The following is a 14883-nucleotide window of genomic DNA, read 5'->3' on the forward strand; positions in this document are numbered from 1 at the left end:
TCCCGGAACTTTCTCTGTAGATCAAGTTGTCCTTGAACTCACAGAGATCCACCCTGCTTCTGCCTCCTGAGTGTTGGGGTTAAAGGCATATGCTACCACCACCTGGTTGATCTTGAATTTCTCATTCTCCTACCTGCTAAGAACTAGGATCCACACCAAGTTTTATGTAGCACCTTGATGGACCCCAAGGCTTCAGGTATGCTAGGGAAGCAATCTACCAACAAAGCCATAACCTCAGAGCCCTGCTAACTTTCCACTGGACAAAAGAACTAACAGGGGTGCACATAATCTCAGGTCCAGGACAAAGAGCAATGAGGAATAGGAACAGACAGCAGATACTAGCCTGCTGGTAATTAAGACACACTATAGTTCTGTAAACGTAAGTCATGTGCTCAGTAGTGCATGGAATCTGTATACTATGCACACAAATTAAGAGCAAATGTATGTTTTTAAATCACATACTGTACCCAAAATTGAAGGCGCTACCAGGAGGAAGAGTATATACAACAGAACAGACCCATGAAATTACTTCTTTCAGATAGTAAGATAGAAAAGTCCACTTTACAGAACGCTGTTGGACTGAATTTCCTATCACACTGGTACAATTAAGTACAAAAAGCAAAAAACAAACAAAAAACCAAAAAAAAAAAAAAAAAAAAAAAACCAGGGTTTACTTGCTTTAAAAAAAAAAGTCAAATGCAAGGACAACAATATGACAAGTTCCTAGACAGATCAAGGCAAAACAACTGCCTTCCACTTCAAACAGTTCAAGTCTAAAAAACAGTTCAGCAAGCAAGAAACAGTCTGAACTTTAAGCAACATCAGATCTGGTTGCTATTAACAATTAAGCACAAAGCAATACACAGAGACAAAAACAGATGGAACGAACCTAACATTAAAACCAAAATAAAAAGTCTATTTTAACAAGGATGTGACACCCCCATTACTTACCTCAGAGTTTGACGGTAAGTCCTTCACCCGGGGAGACTGAAAGACAAAGGAGAATACTTGTTAACAAGCTCCAAACTAAGTTATCTGCAGTCAGGTTCAAGCAACTGCAAATAACACTAGTTACAGGTCGGCCATTCCATCCTGACCCACAAATTGACTCAAGGCCAAATTTTTTGAAAGAAAGAAAGCTATTTGATATTAGTTTTTGTTCAAGCAGCCCATAATGAACACATCAATATACTTGCTGTATTACAAGTTAACAGTTTATGGAAGGCATGGGGGACTCATGCATATAATCCCAGCACTCAGGAGACAGAGGCAGGTGCATCTCTGTGAGTTCAAGGCCAGCTTAGTTTACAAATTGAGTTCCAGGCCAACCAGGGATACACAGTTGAGACTTACACCCCTACACACCCACTACAGCACTGGTCTCAAGCAAAATGGATGGAATACAACTGAGCCAAACAAAAAGAAAATTTAACAAAATCAGTTTTATAAGCAAACATCCATTCAGTGTATGTTCTCAGGTAGTAAAGGTCATACTAAAAAAAAAAAAACAAATTTCTTTCCATTAATAATAAATATATGACTGTTTATGTTAATGATTACATTAACAAACATAATCACAAACATACTATATACCTATGATCATAGGCCAAATCTAACAATCCTTTAGGCTAGTTATTTGACATATTTTCAAAGTCCTATTACAAATTTTCTTGTACATCCATATTCACAGCTATTATCCAGCTACATGTTTATTAACAGAAAACTAGACAAAATAAATGTGGTAAATATACAATGGAATTTTATTCAGTCACAAAAAATACAAAAGCATGGCATCTGTAGAAAAATGAGTGAAATCGGAAATCATTATATAAGCAGACAAAGACAAATACTTTCCTTTGTGTCTGCATGCTCAGTTAGTCTGGAAAGAGAGCTGAAGACATCACAAGGGCGTGGGGAGAAAACAATGGAATGAATGGATGGGCAGGAGAACTGAACAGGGAGGTGAGAAGGGAGGAAAGAAACCAGCAAGGCAGGAGCTGGAAAAGGGAAGGGAATGGAGGGAGGACAAGAGTATTATCAAAATAATAAGAATAGCCGGGCGGTGGTGGCGCACGCCTTTAATCCCAGCACTGGGGAGGCAGAGGCAGGTGGATTTCTGAGTTCGAGGCCAGCGTGGTCTACAAGAGCTAGTTTCAGGACAGGCTCTAGAAACTACAGGGAAACCCTATCTCGAAAAAAACCAAAAAATAAATAAATAAATAAATAAATAAATAAGAAGAAGAACAAAGCTGGGTGTGATGGCACACGCCTGTAATCCCAGAGCTCGGGACCAGCCTTGTCTACAGAATGAGTTCCAGGACAGGCTCCAAAGCTACACAGAGAAACCCTGCTCAAAAAACAAAAGAAACAGAAAGAAAAACAATAAGAACAAATAAACAGGAATGCCATAATGAAACTCACTACTTTATATACTAATTTTTAAATTACTTTTTAAAAATTCTCTAAATAAATAAACATAAAAACAAAAAACTAAAACTAGAACTATTATATAGCCCAGACCTACCACACCTATGCATGTGCACTATGGAATTTAAGCCAGAGTCACAGAGATACATGTATGCTTCCAGGGTTAAAGCTGTGGTACTTAAAATAGCCAAGACACAGAATGTTGGGGACTGCAGACCCCCAGACCCTGAATTTCTTGTAAACAACTTGTTTCCCTCTGCCCTGAGCAGACCGCAGCTGCTCTGAACAGGAGACCCTGATGGCAGGGAGTGGATACTGATGAGTCTGCAGCTGAAGATCCAGAGAGCTGGGGGCGTGGCCAGAGCCCTATATAAGCTGCCCCTGAGCACAATAAAGTGGGCATGCTTGGCATTCTTGTATGAAGGATGACCCGTGTCCCCGCGTCTCTGTCTGTCTGTGTGCGTGTGTTTTTAAGTCTCCAGCTAAGTCCCTGGCTCGCATACTGTCCCGTAATGCAGGCGCTACAACAGAACCACTTCATTTTCAAGAAATGGATGAAACTGCAGATACTGTTAATAAGCAAGACTCAGACAAATGCATGACATTTATATGCTTTCTGTTATATGAAGACAAATACATATGACATGTATATGATCACACTTTCTGTTACATGAAGAATCCAGGTTGGAAGGGAGGAGGTGGGGGGAGAGAACTAGAAGAGGGACACATACTACAGAGCCCAAGGAAGCAGATCAAGGGAAGTGGACCACATGTGACATGAACACAGGAGAGACTTCTGGAAGAGGATGATGGAGGACGACAGCAGGGAAGATAAGAACAAAATTTACTGGTAGATACATAGAAAGCACCACTAGGAAACCTATTACCTTACAAGTTCACTCAAGTTTTCTAAACTACAAAATCACAAAATGACTGCTGAGCAATAAGTAAAATTCACCTTGTCTAGCACCTAATGAACAAGGCAGGAAAGCCCTCTTAATGGCAGTGTAACAGACACTGAAGCAGCCAGAACCAGTACGGACATCAGACTTACCAAAGAGACATTACAAATGGTGTCTTGTGCCTCTATTACTTACACTGTAAAACTAAGCAGCAACATGAAAAAAATAACTAAGAAACAACATATAAATGCCTGATATTAAACACAGACAGTTATATGCAGACATGAAAAACAAAGTAATAAACTACACCACTGTGATGCCTGACCCGAGACAGACTGCACAGAAAGACAGGATGTGCAGCAGATTTGAGAGAAATGGTTTCTACTGCTGTGAAGAGACACCATGGCAACTCTTAAAGGAAAACATTCCACTGGAGCTGGCTCATCATTTCAGGCATTTATCCATTGTTGTCATGCCAGGAAGTACAGTGGTGTGCAAGCAGACATGGTGTTGGAGAAGAAGCTGAGAGATCTACATCTTGATCCACGGGCAACAGAAGCAATTGTCCCACTGCGCATGGCTTGAGCCCTCAAAGCCCACCACCACAGTGACACACTTCCTCCAGTAAGGCCACATCTACTCCAACAAGACCACATCTAATAGTGCCACTTCCTATCACCAAGCATTAAAACACAAGAGTCTATGGGGGTCATACCTATTCAAACCACCACATTCCACTCCCTGGGCCCCACAGGCTTGTAGCAATATAATAATGAAAAATACATTAAGTCCAGCTTTTTGTTTTTGTTGTTGTTTTGTTTTGTTTTTCGAGACAGGGTTTCTCTGTAGCTTTAGAGCCTGTCCTGGAACTAGCTCTTGTAGACCAGGCTGGCCTCGAACTCGCAGAGATCTACCTGCCTCTGCCTCCAGAGTGCTGGGATTAAAGGCGTGCGCCACCACAGCCCGGCCATTAAGTCCAACTTTAAAAGTCCCCATAGTCTACCACAGTCTCAACAATGTTTAAAAGTTCAAAGTCTCTTCTGAGATTCATGCAATCTCTTAACTGTAATCCCCTGTAAAATCAAAAATCAAAAAGTAGATCACATATTTCCAACATATAATGGCACAGGATATACATTACTGTTGCAAAACATAGTGAAGGGAGCATAGTGAGGAAATACTGGATCAAAGCAAGACCCAAAACCACCAACTGGGCAAACTTCAAACTCTGCATCTCCCTGTCTGATATCAAACACTCTTCAGATCTCCAACTCCTTCAGCTTTGTTGAGCTTTCCTTAACACATAGACCACTGCTCTGGCATCTCCAACATCCTAGGGTCTCTAAGGCAATCCAGTCTTCACTTTCACACCTTCACAAAATGACCTCTCTAGGCTCCATTCAGAGACACTCCTGCCATATGCCTGGCTTCAGTGGCTTTCCACAGTGGCGGAGGGAGCATCCATAACCCTTTTCTTCTGTCCTCATCTCTGAAGCCGGAACCACGTGGCCAAAGCTACCGAGTTCTGCTGCTTGCTGGGGCTGGAACATGGCTCCTTCATTCAATTACATCTTCATTAGCTTTCTGTTTTCCACCTTTACTACCTAAGCTTAGCTGTTCTGAAACCGGTCTGCAGACCAGACTAGCCTCAAACTCAGAGATGTGCTAGCCTCTGCCCTCTGAGTGCTTGTATTAAAGGCATGCACCACCATACCCAACTCTAAATTTTTCTTTAATTCCTTCTCACAAATTGGAAATTAAGCTGGTGAGATCTTGCCCTGAGATAACCATTCCCATTAGTTCATTCCTTAATCTGTTTATCTCCTTGAACACAGGATATAGCTCCATTCCACTTCCCGAAGCTCCTTTTATCCTCAAATTGTACATTTTGTATTATTACTTGCTTGGCTTGCTCCTTTTCATTATAAATCCTCATTAGAGTTCACACTAATAACCACATGACAGAGTTTATTCTAGGTTGTTTTGAGATTTCCTCTGCCAATGGAATTAATCCAAATCTCTTCACCTTAACCTCAGGCAGACTCTTTGGACTTTGGCAAAAAGCAGTCGCGTTCTTCACCGAATAGCATAAGAATCTCTAGGCTACATACCAAAAATTTTCTCCTCTGAATCCATTTGTGTCAGGCCCCCATAGTTCAAAATCACTCTCAGCAGCATTTAAAGCATCCCAATAATAGCCTACTCCCAGCACCAATTTCTTAGAATTTCTATTGCTATGAAGAGACACCATGACCATAGCAACTTTTATAAAAGAAAATATTTAGCTGGGACTTCCTTACAGTTTCAAAGGTTTAGTCCATTATCTTCATAGCAGCATGCAGGCAGACATGGTACTGACAGAAGGAGCGGAGAGCTCTACATCTTGATCCGCAGGCAGCAGAAGCAACTGTCTCACTGGGCATGGCTTACGCATATGAGAGACCTCAAAGCCTGCCTCCATAGTGACACACTTCCTCCAACAAGACCACCAAGTAGCACTTCCAACAGTGCTACTCTCTATAGTGAAGCATTCAAACACCTGAGTGTATGGGGGCCATACTTATTGAAACCACCATAGTAATCTTGAAGGACAGCACAGAAACTATCCAAAATTAAGAGAAATAAGTGTTTACCATTTGTATCTTTTGTAGGACTTTTCTAAGCTTGATGTTTAATAAATATTTGCCAATTTTCATTGGCAAGACCTTAAAAAACTTAGCTATACAAAAAAAAATACTTAAAAATCTATCAGGTAAGTAAAAACTCAATGATGATAAATTTAAGAGTCCTACTGATACTGGGCATAGTGGTGTAGAACTCTAAAATAACTCTAAAGCCATTTCTGACAACTCTGAGGTCAATTTTGAGGCCTCTCAGCAGTAGTGCTCCCTCCCCCCCTGCCTGGGAACCAAGGACCTAACAGCTACACATGCACATACTGAGATGTTGGGAACTTTCCATCTCCTGAATAGAGGCAAGATAACCCCTCTTGACTCAGTTACTGATATTTGACTAAGTCCCTAGAAAGGGGCAAAGTGAACCCCTTACCTCATCTGATCTGGCAACCGCTCTCCCACCAATTATTGGTAATAGCCCTTTTGAATAAGCCAATCATAATAGTTAAAGAACAACCCCCAGACACCCCCCTTGCTTCTGTGGCTTTTTCCTTTAAAAGTAGCCTGTACCAGCCATTCGGGACCTTTCTGGCTTTTCAAATACTGAAAGACCCTGTCATGACAGAATTAATAAAATCCTCATGCTTTTACATCAGCTGTGGTGTGAGAGATGGTCTCTTGGGGCGACTGACTCTTCCTCAGTGATTGGACTCTAGGGTCCAACAGTGACACACATCTTTAATCCCAACATTCGGGAGGCAGAGGCAGGAGGATCTTTATAAGTTCAAGGCCTGCTCTTTATATAGAGTGCCAGAACAGCCAGATCTACAGAGAAACCTCATCTCAAAATAAAATCAAATCAACAACTACAAAAATAGCCCAAAGAACTCCTGTGAGAGTAGATCCCACTAGGCAAAGATATAAACAAGCCCATTATTAACCCCACCACCACCAAAAAGTACTGAGCAGACAAGGGTATAGAGCCCTTAAATACTTGGAATCCATTGAGGCATGTATCTTTGCATAATTTGGAGTAAGAACGAAGAAGCAAAGAAAAAGGAAGGCCCTAAGACACACACACAAACAAGGCAGCAAACACGGGAAGAGATCCAGTGCACGTCAACTAGAGCAGTGCACTGCTCCTCTCCACAGAAAGGGAACAGGCTTCAGGGACTTGGTTTGATGCTGCAAGGTCTTCTAGTTCACAGTTCTTCTGCAGTGTCTAGCCATAAGTACCATCCAGGGACTCCCCATAGCAAGACAGTTTTCACCTCAAGACATGGCCATTTCCACATATCCTCATGTTTTCACACTGAGACATGCCTGTCAATTTGCTGCTCAGAACGACCTGGAAAACCCGTCGGAGCACTTGTCTTCTTTGCATCAGCTCATCAGGCTGTAACAAGAAGCACGACAACTCCAGCTAAAGGATCTATCCAGCCCAATAAAACTCACCCTGAGTTGGGAAATTGCTGCTCTCCCTTCCTCACTTTCCTCATCAAATTCGTCATCACTCCACTCCCAGCCTCCATCCTCTGTCTTATGCAGACGGCCGCTGGAGCCAGGTACTCTCCGAACCTGAGCAAAAGAAAGGCATGGGAATTATGGTACTGTTTTGGATACATTGAACAGGAACCTCCATTCTATTTCCCATCCCTTCTGTCACCTAAATAAAACAGTGACTAGATCATTATTACCCTGGTAAGTCAGCCCATACGAATGCACACCCTCTAATCCTCAATCTGCTCTCTAGTACTTTAACCGCAACCGTCTTAACCAGTCTGTCTCGGTGATGCTAAGACGACTCTGCTCTCTGGAAGGTAAACGTTTCCTCTTCTGTCAAGACACACTGGCCTGGAACACTACGTGGCTCAAGGTGGCCTCTATCACTTTCCTCTTCAGCTGGTGGGTGTGAGTCATGGGTGTGTATCACCACAGCAGGCTTCCCCAATCTTTTTGCCTTGCGTTATCCTGGGCTCCACAGTAATGTGCAGTAGTCTATGAGCTGGGTACTCTGGCTCCAACCATCTGGAAGCTTCTGACCATCACTTGAGAACACTTTATTTGAATTACTTCAGCGATGCTCTCTCCTGGGATTCTCCATTTCTGGAACCTTTCAGTGCTGACCTTCCCGAGCAGTCCTCTGCTCTTACCTCTCCTATGTCTTTCCAGTTGACCAGTTGACCCTCCTTCCCGAAACACTCCCTACCTTTATCCTACAAAGTTTGTGCCCATTTTTAAAAATTACTGTGTTTACAATTTACCCCAATGGATAATCTCTTTTTAAAAAATTTCACTGAGATATAATTCACACATCATACAAGCTATCCAATGAGAAAAGTTCTACTGACTGGTTTTTGGTTTATTTAGGATTTACTTTAAAGTATTACTACATTCAAATTGAGAACATTTTGATCGCCATCCTTCATATACATCATAGCCAACAAACGTCACTGCCCATTTCTCTCCACTTTCCCCCAGTCCTGGGAAATCAGCCTACTTCATGTCTCTGTGTACTCTTGAACATTTCACATAGAATCATATACTATGTACTATTGAGTAACTGATTTCTTTAACTTACACACATACACACACAACTTCTCTGTGTAGCCCTGGCTGTCCTGGAACTCAGAGAGATCCGCCTGTCTCCGCCGCCTGAGTGCTTGGATTAAAGGCATGCACCACCACTCCCTGGCTGATAACCTTTTTCCTTTAAAGCAAAACCTTCTGACTAATGGCAAACATCTCAAGTAGTAAACTGTAAGTTTCTACCAGAATGGTCCTAACCTCCCAGGCAGGCCTTCTACTATCCCACATGGAACAGAGGACCCTATTCTTCTCCCTTTAGCCCATCATCAACCAAAATCCATGGGACAGCATTTCTTCACATGTGCTAAAGTCTCTTTTTAAGGGGAGAGGAGTAAGGAAATGGGGATTTTCTTCGTGGTGAGATGGCAAAGATCAATTTTGCCCAAACTGGGACTTTAATAAGTTCTTTATGTTCAAATTGTGATCAAAGTTCTTATAAACGACAGACACAGAGACACACACAGTGCTTTGCTATAACATGTCTAAAGTTAGGAGATAATGTGACTTACACTCCAAGCTTGAAGTGCTATGCAAAGTCCCCATCTCTCTCTGGACAGCTGGATACAGTCATCACCAGGTGTTAGAAATGACTCACAACTGTCATCCAGCCCCTCGTTATTCTAAGAGACAGAGGAGTAACACCTAAGCATGTAGCTGACAGGTATGTGCTGACTGAGCACATAAAATGCTTTTAAAGGGCTAAAAATGAAGACTCCTCATTCCTATGAACAGAATAGCACCCACGCTAAAAATGCAAAACAAACAACAAAAAAGCCCTGCAAATCTATTCTAAGAACCTAAGAAAACTGAATTAAACCCACACACACCCACTCACCTTTTTAGATCTTTCAGAAATGGTAGGTGCTCTCTGTAATATTTTTTCTTGAAGAAACTCTTTATTCTGGAAAATAAAAGTCAGTCTCAGAAACTCAATTATCAGAACTTTTTATTGAACCACACACTGACACAGAAATGTCAATCACAATATATGATAAAGAACTGTTCAGTGAAGAGATGAGAGGGCTCTCATCTTTTCATTCTCAAGGCTTTTATACTGGATGTCCTTTGTTGATCCTGCATTTCCAAACACACTAATGCATTATGGTTAGGATATGGGGCATATCAGTTCAGGCACTAAGCCTTAAAAGGAGAGTTCAATTGTTCACAGACTGTTTTTACAACAGCAAAGAAAACTGTTCATGTGTATGCAGATGTATGTACATGTGTGTATTATGCCCAGTATCCACCTTGTCTGGTGGCACACACCTTTAATTCCAGTACTCGGGAGGCAGAGGCAGGCTGATCTCTGTGAGTTCAAGGCCAGCCTGGTCTACAGAGCTAGTTCCAGAATAGTCAGAGATGCTACACAGAGAAATTCTGTTTTGAAAACCAAAAAAGGGAAGATAGGATCTCTCATTGAGACTTGAGGCTTACCAATTAGGCTAGTCTTACTAGCGAAAGAGCTCTAGGGATCTGCCTGTTGTTGTGGCATGAATTCTATACTCTCACTAGTTACTAAAACGAATACAGGCCAGTAGCTGGGCAAAAAGTTAGGCAGGAAAGCCAAACTGAGAATGACAAGAAGAAAGTGGGCAGAGTCAGGAGACACCAGCTTGTAGCTGGAGCAAGCAGGAGGTGTAGAAAAATGAGCCAGAATGCAGATTATTAGAAATGGGTTGATTTAAATGTAAGAGCTAGTAAGTAATAAGCCTGAGCTATTAACCAAACATTTATAAGTGATAGAAGCTTCTGTATGGTAATCTGAGACAAGACAACTCTGTCTACACTCTGTCTCCACTTCCCCAATTCTGGAGGAATTATAAGTCAAGTCTCTACAACTAGCTTCTGTTATGGGTCTGAGAATCAAGTATGCTTCTTCATGCTTATGTGGAAAGCATTTCACTCCAGCTTCCCAAAGCAAGTTATCTTACTTACCAAAGACTGTATACATGATACCTGTAGCCATTATTCTGTCTATTTTACCTAATCTACTTATCTGTTATTTCTCCAATATTATCATCTTAAAAAACACAACTTATAAATAGTGGACAGACGTTTATTATACAAATGAATATACTCAACAGCTGGACTGCCTACCTTTGCTTTCTGGAAAAACTTGTGCCTCAATAGTTCTGCCGCTGTTGGCCTAAAGGAGAAAGGAGAGCTTTTAGTTTTTCAAGCACAGTGTAAATTTCTATCTTCAAAAATGAGAAACTTTTTCCTGAGCAGCAAACTAAAAGTTCCTTAGTAGAGTTCACTTTCCTCACCTGCTGAAAAGCAAAAAGTAGGATAACCCTGGTACAGGACACTGAGTAGAACAAAAACTGAAGTAGAAATGTGCTAATGACAACTGCAGAATCTTTGGAGAGTCACCAATAAATACTGTTTCTAGAAGACAATTCTTAGGAACGTCCAATGTTTCCTACTTAGCAAATCATTTTTGAGGAGTTAGACAAGAACTACAAGTTTTAGCAAAGCACAAAAATGCATTTAAACTGGAAAAAGAAAAAACAAACATTTTGGTTCTTACTACATAGCAGCCCAACAGGTTTCAATTTAAGGCAACAACAGATTTTTAGACATTGCTCAATTTCCCCTTAAAAAAATAGGAAAAGTATTAAGTATATTTTTAAAATTTGACCCAAATTCAGTTAGGTTCAGTTATAGACAATCTTGCTTGGAATAAATTCTTCATTATCAACTTTACAAGCTCTTAAAAGAAGATCACTAAGAATAAAGAATTTACTCTTCAAAGACCACACCTAATGTTACCACATACTTAGCATGTAATGCTATACAATGCTTTTTTCAGAGGTATCTATCCAAATGCTAAGAGCTGCTTTTGTTCTGTCTTGTTTTACCCCACTGCTGAGGATGGAAGCTTGGACAAGATGTTGTACAACTCTGGCAAGCATTTACCTCTGAATACCTCAGTCTTACACACTGCTAGGTACCAGAACATCTGGGAGGTGTTTTCAAATCCCCACACCAGGCTTTCTCTCACCAAATAAAGCATATTTCGGAGTGAGACCAAGGTAGGGATAGTTCTTAAACCTTCCTAGGTAGTACCAAAGTAAATTTTAATCTTGAGAACCAAAGCCTCAGATTAATGCAGACTGAGAACAAATGACAGATGCTATGTAAACTGAAATTACAGTGCCACTCTTCATTTGGTAAAGATTTCAATGTTTCAATGCCTTCTTTGCCAAGGACGGCATCTTAGTATTCATTTCTTTCTTGTAGGTCCTTTTTCCTAAAGGACAACTTGTGGAAGAGTAAAACCAAAGGATGTGACTACAAGACTCAATTATTACCCCCAAAAAAAAACCAAAATAAAAACTCCTTAATTTCATGCTCAGTCTTGAATAGGAGAACCTGACTAGCTGGGAGCTGGGAGCTATTCTCCCTCGGTATTACTTCTCTATGTTTTGGCCACACTCACATGACTGGAGGAGGGGGCCTGCCGTTCCTCAGAAGGGAATTACTGAGATTGCATACACGGATACACAGTGGGGAGAAGACACACTGTTTGGAACTTGGAGCAGGTGGTTCTTTAGTATGAGTATTCAAGGCTTCAGAACTAGAAAGTCTGCAGTCTTGTCTTTCCTTTTTCTTTTTAAGTCTCATGTAACCAAGGCTGCCCTCAAACTTGGCTGAATAGCCACAGATGACCACTATATAACTTGTGCTCCTCCTCGTCCTACCCAAGTGCTAGGATGGTAAGTCTGTGCTAACACAGGCTTTTTTCAGTTATTTAAATATCACTTCTCCTCCATTCTCACCAGTCTCTCCTTGATAAGTCCACAAAGTGCATACAAGTAGTTGTGTAAATACAGACTGAACATCCCATTTATTACAGGTTTGACTTTGCACAAAGCTAGTCAACTTCTGATTTTTGTTTCTTCATTTGTAAAATAGAGAAACAAAAGGTACTGTCCTGGTAAGATTAAAATGAAAATTAAATGAGATGGAACTAGTGCTTTAAATGTTTATGACAATGCCTGGTACTTAATCAGTCAATAGTTGTTTATTGTTTTCTTTCATTTCTTATGTTTAATGGGTTTATAAGGGGTTACATTTTATGTGATTTGTTCTTAAACAACATTTAATTCTAGTTTTCAAACTGGAACACATTTTCTATACTTCCCAGAGATTTTTTTAGATAGTTTTGACATAGCACACTATTCCTTCATATCCTTCACTAGCTCCTTGACCAAATTATTAACCCTAGTACAATCTTTCTAACTAAAAACTACAGATTTTATTTGTATTTGGATTTCTTCAGTTTCCTATGGGGCCCTTTTGTGTCAAATCACCTGTGGCATAGCCTGTCACATCTATTCTCCATGTCTAATCAATGTGTTGTAATCAGTCATGTTTTTCAGTTTCTTCTTTGCTTAATACTTTTGACAAATAAGGTCAGAGATTCTTTGGCAAATTTCTCAATTTGGAGCTCTCTGCTGCTTTCTCGTTATAAACGGCAATTATGAACTGTGTGAAGAAGGCGTCAGAGGCAGTGCGCCTTTCTCAATGGGTCACTTCTGGAGGTTCGTTATGCTGTTACCTTGATCGCTTGGTGGATCTTTATTTACACTTTATTCGATCAGGAGCAAATTACAGTACAGCACATACGAAAGGAATCTACTATTTTATATTTTTAATTGAATCTTTCCATTCTGAAGTTCTAAAGAGTCACAGACTTTTCCTATGATTTTGATTTATGATTTTAATAAATTTAAAGATTTATAATCTTTTCAGCCACCACTGCATGATCCAAACTTTCTGAAGAACTAATGCTACCATGTCTGCCATGGTATAGTGTCACCATATGTGCTTCGTTTGAATTCCATTGAGGGAAATGTTGCTCCCAGGAGTCATGAGATCGGATTTGCAGGTTTTCTCTGAGTGCACTTCTAAGACCCCTGCAGCCACAAATGAAGCTGCCTGACAACAGTATTCCAATGCTTAAGCCCTATGAGGTGTGGAGTATGCATTCAATGTGGAGAGGACAAATTCAGACTCTCAACCTGCAGAAAGAAAAGTCGAACAATAAGGAGAGATGCTGCTGCCTCTTGGTAATGACAGTTTTTATGCTGTTTATCATCTTATTAAGAAGGGAAGGAGGCTTCTTGTGTGTATATGATGTTCATATATAACAGAGGCAAACACACGCACGTGCACGTGCACACACACACACAAATTAAAAATAAATAACTTATAAAAAAGGAGGAGGAAAATGTTTTCTGATAGTCCTGTCTCTAAATAGGAACTCAGCTGAAGATCTCCATCAGGTGGAATCAAAGTCCCAATTCTGAAAGTCAGCACCAGATTAAGAAATCCGACCTAGTAGGATCCTAGATTGAGTAGTGTTCCACTGGTAGTGGCCACCAGATTAGTTCAGGGTTCTTTCTAATCGATGGATTCTTCACTATTTCTGGCACCTAAGAATCTTTAAGTTTGATGGATTTTTATCTGTTGCTTCTACTTATTTGTAACAAAGGAATTTGTTCTTTTTGTCAGATAACTTGGTAGAAACAAAGGTATTCCCTATCAATTTTAGCCACTGCTGAGAAACAGAAACTTTGCTGCCTATTTTCCTTATCCTTTCCAATATTTCCAACAGTAAATTCTGAACCCCCATTACATATACTAGACACATTATCAAGGATGTCAAAGTCTTTTACCTTTGTCGACCTTTAGAGAAAAGGAAATGAAACAACTTTTTAGTACGAAGAAACATAGTGGAATATACAGTAGTCTCATGTATCCCAGGAGAACTGGTTCCAGAAAATTGTTTCCCTTTGCCAAAACTCTGATGCTCAATCCCTTGTATTTAAATGGAACAGTATCTGCGTAGAACCCACAAAATCCTCCCATAGTTTATACCACCTTTAGCTTAACTACAGCAGCTGCTATCATGCCAGTTCTGTTGTCAGCAGCTGTTATATTGTGTTGCTCAGGGAATGAGGGCCAAGGAAAGGTTGATGATGCTGAGTACAATATAATCTGATCCATGGGAGGATGTGGAAAGCTGATGTATACACACAAAACAGAAACTAAGACACAGTGGAGATGCAGCCTCAAATTACAAATGATGAGCTCAGACTCAAGTTCTAACTCTAAGATTAGAGGTCTGAGTAACTCTAAAAATAGAAGGCTCCCTTTTCGTCAAGATGGCACCGAAAGCGAAGGAAGCTCCTGTCCCTCCCAAAGCCGAAGCTAAAGAGAAGGCCTTGAAAGCCAAGAAGGCAGTGCTGAAAGGCGTCCACAGGCACAAAAAGAAGAAGATCCGTACATCACCCACCTTTTGGTGGCCCAAGACCCTGTGGCTACGAAGGCAGCCTAAATAC

The 14883-nt window shown here is 40.7% G+C and overlaps 1 protein-coding gene across 1 annotated transcript in view; it reads right to left on the reverse strand.

Annotated features, from left to right (window-relative positions):
- Nucleotides 1–14883, reverse strand: part of Oxsr1 (oxidative stress responsive kinase 1) — an 87106-nt gene that overhangs the window by 13554 nt on the left and 58669 nt on the right. The window contains 4 exon segments of the mRNA XM_038323289.2: nt 952–987; nt 7400–7522; nt 9369–9434; nt 10631–10679. Of these exon segments, the coding sequence (XP_038179217.1) occupies nt 952–987; nt 7400–7522; nt 9369–9434; nt 10631–10679 (274 nt within the window).

This window comes from Arvicola amphibius, chromosome 3 (genome assembly GCF_903992535.2).
Source record: "Arvicola amphibius chromosome 3, mArvAmp1.2, whole genome shotgun sequence".
Lineage (NCBI taxonomy): Eukaryota > Metazoa > Chordata > Mammalia > Rodentia > Cricetidae > Arvicola > Arvicola amphibius.